Source organism: Tupaia chinensis, unplaced genomic scaffold (genome assembly GCF_000334495.1).
Source record: "Tupaia chinensis unplaced genomic scaffold, TupChi_1.0 Scaffold143678_1, whole genome shotgun sequence".
Classification (NCBI taxonomy): domain Eukaryota; kingdom Metazoa; phylum Chordata; class Mammalia; order Scandentia; family Tupaiidae; genus Tupaia; species Tupaia belangeri.
Window position 1 is genome coordinate 124,877 of NW_006203526.1, and position 14,330 is coordinate 139,206.

The 14,330-nt window shown below is 38.6% G+C and overlaps 1 protein-coding gene across 1 annotated transcript in view; it reads right to left on the minus strand.

The window, feature by feature from the left end:
* The window catches only part of BMX (BMX non-receptor tyrosine kinase), a 51,264-nt gene that overhangs the window by 14,512 nt on the left and 22,422 nt on the right, over positions 1-14,330 (minus strand). Inside the window, exons 7-12 of the mRNA XM_006164693.2 lie at positions 12,018-12,193; positions 8,829-8,906; positions 7,848-7,901; positions 5,238-5,292; positions 3,853-3,932; positions 2,617-2,744 (exon numbers count right to left, since the gene is read on the minus strand). Coding sequence (XP_006164755.1) covers positions 2,617-2,744; positions 3,853-3,932; positions 5,238-5,292; positions 7,848-7,901; positions 8,829-8,906; positions 12,018-12,193 — 571 coding nt within the window. The remainder of the gene's footprint in view (positions 1-2,616; positions 2,745-3,852; positions 3,933-5,237; positions 5,293-7,847; positions 7,902-8,828; positions 8,907-12,017; positions 12,194-14,330) is intronic.

Here is a 14,330-nt window from a genome sequence, read left to right on the forward strand (position 1 = left end):
AAAGTGCCCATTTTTATTTTGCTGTCTCTACAGTCCTATACTGAAATATTTATACACACAGCACATATATTTGGAATAAATTAAAACAATATGGAAGGGGAGAAAATAAAAAACTAGACAATCTAAATTTCAAAAACTTGAACCTATTATTAAATTCAATTATGTGGCCAAGTCATTTTATTTATTTATGTTCATTTATGGTAAGGGTACGTTAAAATAATAAAAATATTTATAGTGGCTTTAAAGAACCCATTTAAATAGAACTATTTCCAAATCATGGAAACTTTCACACTGTTCCTTTTCCCCCTCTTCCTTTATCTCTTTCTCTCTCTCTCTCTCTCTAATGATACATTATGTCAATCACAAACCACACTCACAAGTAGAAAATGGAGATTGAAAAAAAATCTAAAATTTTTTTTTAGTATTTTCTTACTATAAGCTGTGAAGTTTCTTGTGCATCCCTTGGGGTAGAATAATTCCACTTAGGGATGGCTGTCTATACAGTATCTTTCTCAAAATGGACTTTTGAGGTGCTACAGGTTAAAAGAAACAAATGAGAAAATTGAAGTAAAGGAAAAATACAAGTAAGATTCAAAATAAAAGTCAGAAGTAAAAGCAATTCACATATGTGCTTGTGATCAAGTCAGCTTTAGTAATAGTAATTTAAGGCCGAGCTCATGACTTATTTTTACTCACTGTTGGAAATTCACCCCATCACTGACTAGAAAGTGAAGGGAATTTCGATGTGTATTTTCACCAGACAACTAGGCAAAATTTTAGAAGAATAAGAGCACCCAGTGTTGGTGAAGAAGAGAGAAAATGTTGTTAGTGGGATTGTACATATCTGAAATGCATTTCATGATGCCCAAATTTTAAATGTTCTTAGCCTTTATCTCAGAAATTCTACTTTTGAGGCCAGTAGGTGGCATGGTGGTTACAGCGCTGGACTCCCACATGACCAACCATGGTTCTAGTCGCAAAACTGTTAACTTGAAACACACTGGGCACGTGTGCATGTGTTCCCAAAATCCTGAGAGGAGAATGGAGGAGAAGGGACTGCGATGTGGCCATTTTCCGTGAGAAGGGTGGTGATTGCTCACTTTCTCTCTCTCTGTCTCTCTGTGTCTCCAGAGAGCTCATGTGCCCTATAGCAAAAATATCCTTAAAAAAAAAAAAAAGAACAAAATTAGAAATTCCACTTTTAGGAATTTGGCCATAGAAACACTGGGATGGTGTGCAGAGGTATGTAAGTAGCAGTGTGCACTGAAATATCCATTTTAATGTGAAAATATTGGCTATAATCCAACAGCTAATCAATAGAAGTCAAGGTGAATAAATTATTGGGTAACTGCAATAGAATTCAATGTGGCTATTAAATAGAACAAAGTAAGTGATTTGTATTTCCATGGAAAGACCTCTAGGACATATTGAATAAAGAAGGCAAACTGCACAGTATGTGGACAATGATCTAATCTCTGTAAAAATGTAATGTATATACATATATGTATAATTTATATATATAATATGTAGTGAATAAGTGTTAGCATCAACATACAAAAAATATGTCATAATAGACCAACTTGTCCATGGAGATTATCTGTCCAATAACATATACATATATTTTTTGAGAGATTTTTGCTACAGGGCATGTGTGCTTGCCGGCCAGAGAGACGGAGGGACAAAAAGTGAGAAATCCCCCCCCAAGGGGGGCTAGCCATGCTGCCATCTCCTTTCCTCCATTCTCCTCTCAGGATTTTGGGCATACATGCACACATGCCTGATGTGATTCTCAAGCTGCTGTATCCAAGACTTGAACCATGGTCAACCATGTAGAAGTCCAGTACCTTAACCACTACGCCACCTGCTCGCCCCCAGTGATAAATATTTTATAATATTTGAATGTTATAATGAACTTGTTTCTATAGGCAGAAAAGCTTACAAACTTTTTTAGAATTATTTTATTTATTTTTTCATTTTAATTTGACCAGAGACAGACAGAGAGAGAGAGAGAGAGAGAGAGAGAGCGAGCGAGCAAGCAAGCTGCCAGGTCTGGGACTTAAACAGTTATTGGCCATGTGGGAATCCAACACCCTTAACCACCACACCACCACCGGCCCCGCCTACAAACACTTTTATAAAGAGAATTTCTCTTTCTAACTCACTCAGCTCACTGATTTTCATTATGGAGTATAACATGTTATAGTCCAGGAAATATAAGTTTAAAATCACAGTAGGGGGCTAGCTAAGTAGTGTAATAGTTAAGGCAGCTAGATCCCACATAGCTGACTTAGGAGTTCGAGTCCTGGACCCAGCAGTTTGAAAAACACTCTGGGCATATGTACATGCATGCCTCAAATCCTGAGAGGACCATGGAAGAGAAGGGATTGCAGCATAACCATCCCTGCATGAGGTACTTTCCCTCCCCCCAACTCCCCCCCAGTGAGGACATGTGCCCTACAGCAAAACAGAAAAAAGAAAAAAAATCACAGCAGGAACAGGGCCTGAGAGCATTTTCTCCCCCTATATGATTATGATTAAGAATGTCAGGAGAATCAGCAGTATCCACGAAAATTGCTATTTATCAGCAAGGATTCATAAAAGAAAAATTGAAGTTACCTGCTGAATTGTGTTGATGATAGTGAATAAGCTTTGGAATGGAATCAAAATAGTAGTTTTCAGCCAGGTATAATTTGTTTTCAGCGTTTGTATGCACATGGTAATGTTTGACAGTTCCTTTTTTATCAATAGTAAGAAATAAAGAATGTTAGAATATTTTTAATGAACAATTGAAGCTTGATTAGACAATGGCTAAATAATTATCTTAGATGCATTTGTACATTTAGGGGTGGGAAGTCGGGGAGGATTTCCCAGTCTTGACATCTGTGGTTTTCTGGAGGTGTCCATGACAATCAGCATTTGTGGAAAAGGTCTTCTGGCTGGACTCGATGTGTCTTTTGTGCACATAACAGAATTCATGTAGAACGAATTCCAACTTTCCAGACTATTCCTTTGGAGTATATTTACAGAGTATACAACTGGAATCCTCCTTGGATGATTGTGAGCCTTGCAGTTCTTCAGGATCACTATTCAGAACCTAAATCCTCTTTTAGAATAATGATGAAGATAAAAAGGTGGGATGCAAAAGTGATTGGGCTGTGAGTATTCGCACCTCAGAGCATGGATGGGAGACTCTTTTGGGAGTGGGATATGTGGGGTGAAGTGGGTGGAGAAGTCTTTTAATTGCTCATGTGAACTTGTACTTTTTTCATATAGATCATTTTTCCCCTTTCCCCTACTTTTAGAAAATAGTGGCAAATTGGTATATGTTGATTCTGGCTAATCAGGAGTATGGCCTAGTGGTCAAGAACTGGGCTTTGAGTCCAGTTCTATGACTGATTTTATATTATATATTTACTGTATTATTGACTATATATTTACTATTATTGGCACATAAGAAAAAGTTAATAAATCGTTGTAACGCTAACCTGGCTAAGACTGAAATTATAAAAAGGAGAAAGTGTACTCTTTGTTGTTGCAAATGGCTAATCATTTCTTGGTATCAGTGTGAAATTAACTCAAACCCATTGATGAGGTCTCACAAAAGAGGACGTCTACACTTATTGACTGAGATTATTTTCCTTTGACTCCTTATGTATTTGTTGACTCATCAACCTGGCCACATTCAAAAATAAATCTGGAGTCAAGAAGCTTCACTAGGAGGACATCTGATATCAGATTTGGCTGAAACTGCAGATGTTAAAGATGATGTCTTAGCCTAACATGTGACTAAGTGATCAGCATATTCAAAGAACACACAGAAAGATCAAAGAAATAAACCCACATCATACTTACTTTACAGCCTTACTAAATAAGGACACTGTGTACATTCCCACCTGGCTAGAATTTCTAACCATAAATGCGCCTTCTTTTCCCTAAAAAGGAAGGAAAATGTAGAAGAAACAGAAAACATTTTTGATTTTTCATAGTAGGATAGGGTAGGTAGATGGGTAGGAAAATAAATCTTTTAGATTCACTTTAAATGTCACCAAGGGCACAGGTTATCCAATGGCAGGCACAGAAGGTGGTCCACAGTTTAGTGTTCATTCTTTTTTTCACTCAGTGTCTTATAGATCTACCTGTATGCTTCAACTCTTCCTCAGTTAATTTTTGACACTTTCTGATAATTTTCTGTTTTGTACTTATGCAAGCCTAAATGTTTTCATCTTTAAGAAATAAAATTTAGACCCACACATCATCATATCATGGCCCTTGGAAGGTTTTAGGAAACCAAACATGCAGAATAAATTGTTAAAGTTTTCTACTCTACTTGTCTTTCTTAATGATTTGGGCTAAGGCTAAGCAGATCCCGATGCAGGAAGAGAAGATAATAAGCCATTAATATGACAAAATACCAGGTGAAGGCATCGCATTCTCAATAGCACTCCTCAAAGAAATAATTGATGTGTTCAGCATTTTATGTTGAACTATATCAAAGTGTCATTTTTATAGATCAAGAGTTTGCTATTGTTAATTCCATACAAATGAGTAATAAAATCAGATAAATCCTTTCCCTAGCTCATCTGTTGTACTCTGGTTTAGGTGCTAATGAGCAGAGACAGAGCTGAGGTAATGGCAAATGGTTACATTGATGGCTCCCAATAAATCATCTCTTATTCTTGCCCTGTGTATTCTCCTTTCACATTGACTGTGGGCTGGGCATGTGACTTGTTATGACCAATGTGACATTAGCAAACATGACAAAAGTGAAACTTAATACTGTCAGTAGTGTGGGGCTTATGCTCTTCTATCACTGCCTTGAGGATGCAATGCTGAGGAGATCCAAATTAGGCACATGGAGAGGCTGCTTGGATTAGAACTTTGGCACCCCAGTTGACTGCTTCAGCTAAACCCAGCCTCCTTGTCAACCCATCAGACAAATGAAGCCACATGAGTGACCTTAAGCAAACTTGCCAAAGAACTGCTGGCCTAGCTGACACACAGAATCATGAGAACTCATATATCTTGTTGTTTCATGCCACTAAATTTTAAGGTGGGTTATTATGCAACAATAGGGAGTGGAAACAGAAGTGACTAGATGTGAAGGACTTGGTAATCCATAGGCTGGACAAGCAATTCTTTGGTGAGTTTCAATAAGATACCTATGAGAATTGCCTTAACCTGTGGGCCTAACAATAGAGAGATTCTTAAAGTCTGTTTTAATCATAAAACTAATTTACCTTTTGTCTCAGTAACTGCTCAGATTGTGACCTGGAGATGTTACCTGCAAACCAGCTGCAACAGGAAAGAAATTCCATATTTGAGAACTAATCATTTTTAAATTGTGTAACTTGACACTCAATTTTCCAATCCATTGGCCTTCTAATCAGGAATTTCCAAACATGAATGCTCAAGAGAATAATCTGAGGAACTTTTCAAAATATACATTCTTGGGACCAGCAGGTGGCATGATGGTTAAGGTGCCGGAAACTCCCACATGGTTGACCACAGTTTGAGTCCCGGACTTGGTGGATTGCTTTCTCACTTTCTCTCTCTCTGCCTCTCTCTAGTCAAATTTTTAAAAATGAATGAATAAATAAAATTAAATAATTATTAAATACTAAACACACACACACATATATACATACATACATTCTTTAGTTCCCACCATCCAATTCTGATTCTGGGATGGGATCTGCACATCTGAATTTTTAAATGGGCTGGCCTTTAAGAATCTCTGGCTTTTTTCTAGGTGACCCCTAAATTCTTCTACATTTCACTGTTTTGAATGAGGGCCAGAGATTAGTTCAATGAAGAATATTCCAATGGGTAACTCAGGATTGCCAAGGATAAACGCTCTTGTTTTTCAATCCTATCATTTAAAAAAATAATCTAATAGAAGCCAATTTTTTTTTTTTTTTGGAGAGGTTTTTGCCTTAAGGCGTGTGTGCCCCACAGACCGACACCAGACAGACAGAGAAAAACAGAGAGACAGAAAGCAAGAAATCAACCCCCAGGGGGGATGGCCACGCCACAATCCCTTCTCCTCCATTCTCCTCTCAGGATCCTGGGCACACATGCACACGCGCCTGGAGTGAGTTTTAAGCCACTGGGTCCAGGACGCGAACCACGGTCGACTACATGGGGGTCCAGCAACATAGCCATTACGCTAACTGCTGGTCCCAATAGAAGCCAACTTTACAGAATCTTTTTTTCAAATAAAATGCTTCTTTAAATTAAAAAAATTTCAGGATAGCAATAGAGAAAGATCAAAATTTATATTAGGATAAGAGTAGTTTTATTGTACTGAGAAAAAGATGATGTGTGAGAACCAGGTATAATCTTTAAATGCTGCCCATTTTACTAAGGTAACCAAGAACATGGTGTCTGGCTTTATATGCAGAGCTCAACAGGTCAAGAGCTATTTCTTATCTGAGGCTAACAATGTCTGTGGCCTTTCGACTTGGGCTAAAATGTCATTCTAAGGAAATAAGTAGGATGTGAGGTGAGATGAGGTATGGGTTAGGGGGACTGTGAAGACTCACTGGCTAGAAAACACCTGAGGAGAAAAGAAGTACATGAAGAAGGTGAAAGTAGAAGGGAAGAGTTATAAGAGGAAAACAAGGCAGAAGATGCCCCAGAACATGGCAGGAATTGATGGGAAGTGGTTCTTTGCATAATCTCCATATTAGTTGAGAAAGAATGAGCAGCTGAAAAAAGTGGAAAGGCCTTAGACCAACCACTTCGGAGGTCTTGGTTCTAGACATAACTTCCAAACATGTAGTTGTATGACTTTGAATAAGCCACTTAGACTCTTTGACCTTGGATTTCCACATCTGTAAAATTAGGGGACAGGGAACTGATCTTGATATGTTTTCAAAGCTCTTCTAACTATCCTTCTAGATATTGTACAATTAATACATGAGATTTTAACTGATTGTCCTCACTTTGCCTGGAGAGACAAAGAAAGATAATGCAGTGTCCAAGAGAATTTTGTGCCATGAAGTACCAAAGGTCTGAGAGTCCAATATATTCTGGTGCTCACTTAAAGATTGACACCAATTTTTAAGTCCAGGAAATGATCATTTGTCTCTATTTGTAGAATGATAGAACTCGAGATTTTAGAAAGGACTTTAATGGCCATTTAGGCCAATCTATTGGGTCATTGGTAAAGTCATGATGGATTTTTTTTTTTGCATAGAAAAACACAGAAAAAAATGCATCATGACTTTTTCAATGACCCAATAGCTCAGTGTAATTGAAGTGATCACATACTCTTATTTGCCCAGAATGATCCAGTTTATGCCTGATATCCGGGTGTACTTTTTAATGGTGTACTCTTTCTCTAAATTATCCCAGTTGGAATGTTACATCATCAGGTCACCCTAGGAATGGGAATCTTTCAACACAAATGCTGCCATGTTCAAGGTCTCAGTTGTGCTACCTTATGTAACTGCATCATAAATAACTTCCCCCAAAATTTGACTCAGTGTTAATAAGAGCTTTCAAATATCACCCTGCTGGAGATTTTCAGAAAGGGAATAATAAGCAGAAACGTCATGTGCTCTATCTAATGAGACAAGGCGAGATAAAGGGGCCTTGGTATGTGATAAAGCCAGTGAAGATGTGCAGCCAATTTAGACCATCAGCTAGGGGGAAATATTTTCATTGGTAATAACCCAGCTCATCATCCTGTCATCTAGCTAAGTGGCTCAGATCCTCACATGTTTACTCATGTAAATACAGCCTCCTACGAAGGTCTGAACCAGCTTTCATAAACATCTTTGAGGAATAGAATAGAAACATTTATGTCTAGTTTTGGAGGAACACAGAAGACTTTCAACACTCACTCATAATCATCCAGATTTTCCTCTTCTTCAGATGAACTTGACTCAGGGAACCCCCTTAAAAAGAGTTGGAAAACAACATGAACATAAAAAAAGAAAAGAGAGGGGGAAAAAACACCCAGAAATAATCTGTCTAGCAGTGCAATACAAATACCACCCCTTTTTTTTATCCACATGAGTACAATTTAGACTGTTACTTTTTTTGCTGTAAGGCACACATGTTCGCCAGAGAGACAGAGACAGAGAGATAGAAAGTGAGAAATCACCCCAAGGGGAGATGGCCACACTGTAATCTCTTCTCTTCCATTCTTCTCTCTGGATTTTGGGCATGCATGTACATATACTCGGCGTGAGTTTTAAGCCGCTGGGTCTGGGGATTTGAACCACAGTCAACTACGTGGGAATCCAGTGATGTAACCATTATGCCACCTGCTGATCCTTAGACTGTTAGGGTTTTTTTGTTTGTTATTTGTTTTTCATTTTGTTTTGTTTTTTACACTTGGGCAGTATCAGCAAAGCGGGGAGACAGTCGCTCTAAAGTTGGACTCATATCCAGTTTAATGAGAGAATGACTCTTCAATACAGGAGGCTCCCAGGAACTCTAGATGACTCCTTAAGGGTGGTCATAGCATAAAGTTAAAAGAAATCTTGGGCTGTGCAGCGAGCTATTCTTAGGGAAGAACTATTCAACTCTAGGTTGACATTGCTCCTGTTAGAGGAGCCTGTGCTTGGTACAGTAATGTCCATGCTATTACTAGTGCATATCATGATTGAGAGCTGGGAAAAATCAATGTGAGGAAAACTGGGACCTACAAACCATCAGTTCAGACCCACCTAGGTGTTCAGAGAGGAAAACTACATGGAATTCTGGGTTAAACTGATCTCTAAGGTGAAGCCTAATGGCAACATTAGTGCAAATGTGGTTAGTTTTCCTGTAAAAGGGAGCAAGTCTTGATTATAAAGGAGTAACTGAATTTGATGTACCATGAAATCTTTGAGGTGCTGTGATTTACTATGTTCTTTTCTCTTTGGTTGCTACATACAACATCTTCACTGCTGCTGCTGCAAAAAGAGAAAGAGAGAGAGAGAGGGATGTTTCATAAATGTATAAATTTATGTTTACTGATAAAAGTGAAATGATACAAGTAACTTTATCCAGGTATATTTTAGCTTTATTTGACATTTTGACCCAGGCATTTCACATGGTTTAGAAACTTAAGCTAATGAGTTACTTTCACATTTTGGTCCTTTCAGGGACTCCTATAAAAAGCAGTGGTTTGGCAGTATTCCTAAACAAAAGAGAATTGTTCGTGGTGATTCATAATGACCCCAAACCCTAGAAACCTGGGTAATAAACCATCTTTGTTGGCTTTGTCCTGATTTTCTGGTAGCTATACAGGCATTCTGTTATTTATAACTTTTAAAATAAGCTATGTTTCTCTATGCAGTTGTGATTACAATGAAGTCTTGAAAATACTGAATTTTAAACCCTGTCAGGATCTAGATGAAATCAGCAGGGTTTCCATCTTCCTTTGTCACCCATCATTTTCTGTCTTTCATTGTGGGTGTTAAGCAGAACACGGGGAAGTGCCAAACTCCCAAAGTCCAAAGGCTGTTTTATCTGGAATGTGAACTGATTTCCTGTTTGCCTTCACAGCCCAGGCTCTCTTTCAAACCCACAGTTCATAGTGACAAGCTTCCTAGCAAGAAAATGCTCCTCTGGCTCCCTTTCAAGGAATGCCTGGAGAAAGCCCTTAAATGTGACAAGACCTTCCTTCTGCCTTTCCAAAGAGCCTCACCCACTACAATAGCTTTTTGGCTTCTTGTCTTCATAAAAAAACCCCTCTTATTTAAAAAGACTAAGCAATTTATTTAGCCTTCTTGTTGTTTTTAAGAATATCCATTGCTAGTTGCATCACTTCAGTTTACCCATGTCGTAGGATACTTTACAGGCATTCAAAATAACCAGGCAGGTTGCACGACGGTGTGTGTACTTAACACTACTGTACTGTATACTTCCAAATTATTCAGGTGGTAAATTTCATGTTACATGTACTTCATCAAAATTAAAATTGAATGTAAAAAATTACATTCATTCCCACTAACAATGGAGGAGTGTTCCCCTTTTGCCACATGTATAAATAATAATAATAATAATAACAACAACAAAGAAAAGAAAGAAAAAATGTATTCAAATGGGAAAAATGGCAAAGATGAAAAGAACACGTGACAAAGAAGACTGTGCAACAAGAACCCATCTTTATAATTGTATATAGGGTAGCATAGCACAGAAAACATGTTAGAGGAAAGTGTACTGGAAAGTCTGCAATATTTGAATGTTTTAAGGGGAGCATGCATTATTTTACTACTTGGGAAAAAAATTAAAAAGCAGGCCAGAAGCTGGGTAGGGTGGCTTGTGCCTTGGTCCCAGCTACGCAGGAGGCTGAGGCAGGATCCAATGAGACCCTTTCTAAAGAAATACCAAACACACATGTGTGCATGCTTACACGTGCCCTCATGTCCATGCACACATATATAGCAGCTCAGATGCAGATAGTAAAAATGACAGAAAGTTGACCAAAAGTATCACTCAATATATGAGCTAAAAGTAATGAGTGCATTTAAAAATTTCAAACTCCATGAAGACCTTTTAGCTATTATTATAGCTCATTCACAGATTCAATGCTGCTCATGCTAAAAAGTGGTTAACCAGTTGTTTGTACAAATAACTAGCTTTCTGAAATTCTAGGGGAAAATCCAGAGTCAGGACTAAAGGGAGTATAAAATCTAAGGAAGTGTCAAAAATGCAGTAATAGTAATTTTAATAAATTTTTAAATTTAAAATTGATGCAAAAAAATACCCCACTGTGAACAAAACTTCATTTTTAAATAAATACGAGATCTGGCCATCCATGAGTCAGAAGCTCTGCAGCAAACCTATGTGAGCCAACAGTTCTTCTTAGTTATTTGAAAACGGGTCAGTTTCATCACAGGCCTCCCTCAATGAATCGCCGAGATTTCTGTGAGAGAGGGGACCTAGCACAAGGTTAACATGACATTCATTCTCCTTGGGTCTGCATCCCCTTCCACAAAAATGCTGGGCTACAGGTGAATAAATGCAACCCCTTCCCTCAGGCACCAGGTATAGATTAATACACTTGGACTAGCTCCACTTTGGAATGAAAGGGATCACAGTTTGTAATACTGAAAAAAAAAAAAAGAAGAAAAATACACTTACATTCTTTCAAGTTCCATATGGCCCTGTGGCTGTATCATCGGTACAGTGAGGCATTTGCTTTATGTAAAATGATGAGGATGGAAAGAATACAGGAATAAGAGGACAAGGGAGAAAACAAAGGAGAGATACATGGTGAGTCAGAGATCTGCTCGGCATCCACTGTGGGAAAGACAGACAACGGGTACCCTGTAGGGATTTCCTGTTTGCCTTCACAGCCCAGGCTGCAGGGGTGCTGATACCTGGATAAGAAGATGGCAGGCGGCAGACAAACCGATGGGAGGAAGTCAGAGATAGCAACTAAGGAAGGGCTGTCACTTGAATTTTTCTGTATGGTCACCTCACAATTCCATTCAACATTTATTGAGCATCACTGGTGGGGCAAGTTGATGCCAGATACCAAGGGTAGATACCATTTACTGACTGCCTTCAAGGTGTTTTTAAGTCTGGTTTTAGTTAGAATCTTTAGGCTGAGAAATGTGAGACCACTAAGCAGGTCAGGAGACGTGGAAGTGTACATCCTGAGAAGGCAAGCCCTGGCCTTGCTTGAAAGGCTACTTGTCATTTGGCTAGTGATGCCAAAGCACATGATGGAAGTAAGCTTACACTAAGTGCTTTCACTTACAGAATATATTTTAAAGATTCTGTGTTCTGGAATGTGGAATTATTTTGGGGAGAGAGGAGGAAGGAAGAGGAGGAAATGAAATGTTCAAGTATTATTTCAATCGTTAGAACAGATCATCTAAATGGAAAGTCTATGCTGCTCAGTCCAGTAGGGCCACTGCTTCCCCAGGCTTCTGGCTCAGGTACTAAACCCTTTCTGAGAGGAGAGCCCTATCTCAGCTAAGGCCTGCACTAACAGCTTTGAGGCTGAGGGCCAAGACTGGGGTAACATCTACTGTATGTGTTGGGCAGCCAACCTGAAAGTTGGGTTTTACCTTTTCAGTTTTCTTACTTGCCACCAGTCGGGGCAGTCTTCTCTTGGAATATATTGCATGTTGACATTTGGCTGGGAGCCGTACTCTCTCTTCAAGTCGCTGTCGTAATGGGCTAGGGTGGTGCTTGAAGATGGCATATCCATTTTGAGAATAGGAACTGCCCGAGGAATCTTCAGCTTTGGAAGACAAGAGATTTTAATATATCACAGTGAGGCACAGATTCAGGTACTGGGAACCAGCAAAGTATACGAGCTCTTAAATAGGAGGAAAGGAGGAAGGAAGGAAGGAAGGCAGGGAGGGAGGGAGGAAAGAAAAAAGGAAGGAAGCAAGAAAAGAAGACTCCAAAAAAAGCAATACTAAGTATTGACAAAGACATGGAGCAACTGGGACTCTCATACTTTTGCTAGTTGGAGTATGAAGTGATGCAGCCACACTGGGAGCTATTGGTGGACTCTAGTAAAGCTGGGTGTGCACATACCCTGCAACCCAGAAATTATGCGTGTGTACTCAACAGTGAAACCAAAAGAGGTGTAAAAGAACATTCAAAGCAAAATTATTTAAATTAGATAAAACCTGGAAACCACCTAAAGGTCCATCAAGGGAATAAAATAATAAACATAATAAGCATATTGAGATTGAAGTAGGCTGAATAATGCCCCCCACACACACACACACACAGATGTTCATATTCTAATTCCCAAGGCCTGTGACTACCTTACATGGTTAAAAGGGATTTTGTAGATTGTAATGGAAGATAATGAAATGGAGAGATTAAACTGCATTACAGAATGGAACCCATATAATAAAAAAGGCCCTCATAAATGGGAAGCAAGAAGGTCGGAGAATAGAGAGAAGATGTGAGGATGGAAGCAGAGGTCAGAAAGCAGAGAAGCTTCTCTCCTTCTGGCTCTGAAAATCGAGGGCAGGCAAGGATCCAATGAATACAGAACCTGGAAGAGGTAAGGAAATAATTATTCCCTAAGGTCTCCAGAAGGAACATAGCTATGAGGTTCTGAGATGGTCTGTTTCTTAATCTGAATGTGGGTTATACAAATGTGTTCGGCTTGTGAAAAATCAGCAAGCTGAACAGTTGGAATTTGCATGCTTTTCTAAGTGCATGTTAGACTTTAAGTAACAATTCACATTATGTGTGTGTGAGAGTGTGTATTTGTTTAGGTTCTAAATTTTATCACAATGTATTTTACTTTTTTTCCCCCAGGTAGAGTTTTCTCAGAGTTGAAGTTTTAACATTCTAAAAATGTTAGTTATGCAGGACATTGTTATTTAAGAGCTGTGAAGTAGTTCTCTCTGAAGATAAATGCAGTGCAAAGTACCTTAAATGGAAATATGAACAAAACAGCTAGAGAGCTGATTTTTATTTATTCCTCTACTCAGAAAACAAGTCCTCTATTTACAGCTGATTTTTATTTCTTCCTCTACTCAGAAAACAAGTCCTCTATTTAATGCTCTGGTAGAAACAAAACAAAGGGAAACATGCTTTTCATAATAACTTCTCTGTTCTCTGGTTCATTTGGGCAGCTTTTAATCAAAACAGGCTTAGGAACCCTTGGTCACTGATTTGCCTGAATGATCATTTTTAATATGTTGTCCAAAGCATTCCCTACCAGAGATGGGATGCAATGGTTTTCTGGCTCCTAAATTATCTTCTGTTCTTAGATTTATTTAAAATAAACATTATTAGAAATTTACCTTTTTAAACCATAAAATTTAGTGACTTTTAGTAAATTTCTCAAGATATGTAACCATCATCACAGTCTAGACTAGGCACATTTCCATCACCCCAGTAGGATCCTTTGTACCCATTTACAGTCAATCCCCACTCCCACTCTGGCCCAGGCAACCACTCGTTAATGTTTGATCTATAGATTTGCCTGCTCTGGACATTGATCTTAGGTGTTTTTTTAGGGCCATAATTTTCAAGCATCAAGACTGGAGCACATATCCAAACCAAAACAGTGATGTCACCGATAACAAGGTCAAAATCCAAAATCATAATAATTGTTTCCTAGGGCTTCTACAACAAATTACCACACATTTAATGGTTTAAAACAAAAATGTAGTCTTTGATAGTTCTAAAGGCCAGAGGTCTAAAATCAAGTTTTCAGCATGGCCATGCTCACTCCAAAGGCTCTCAGGGAAAACTGTTTCTTTCTCTTCCAGCTTCTGGGGGTTGCAGGTATGCTTTGGCTTCTGGAAGAATAAATCTGATTTCTGTCTAGGATTTTTCATGGCTCCCTCCTCTATGTATCTATTTGTGTTCACTCTCCTTCTTAAATGGACACCAGTCATTGG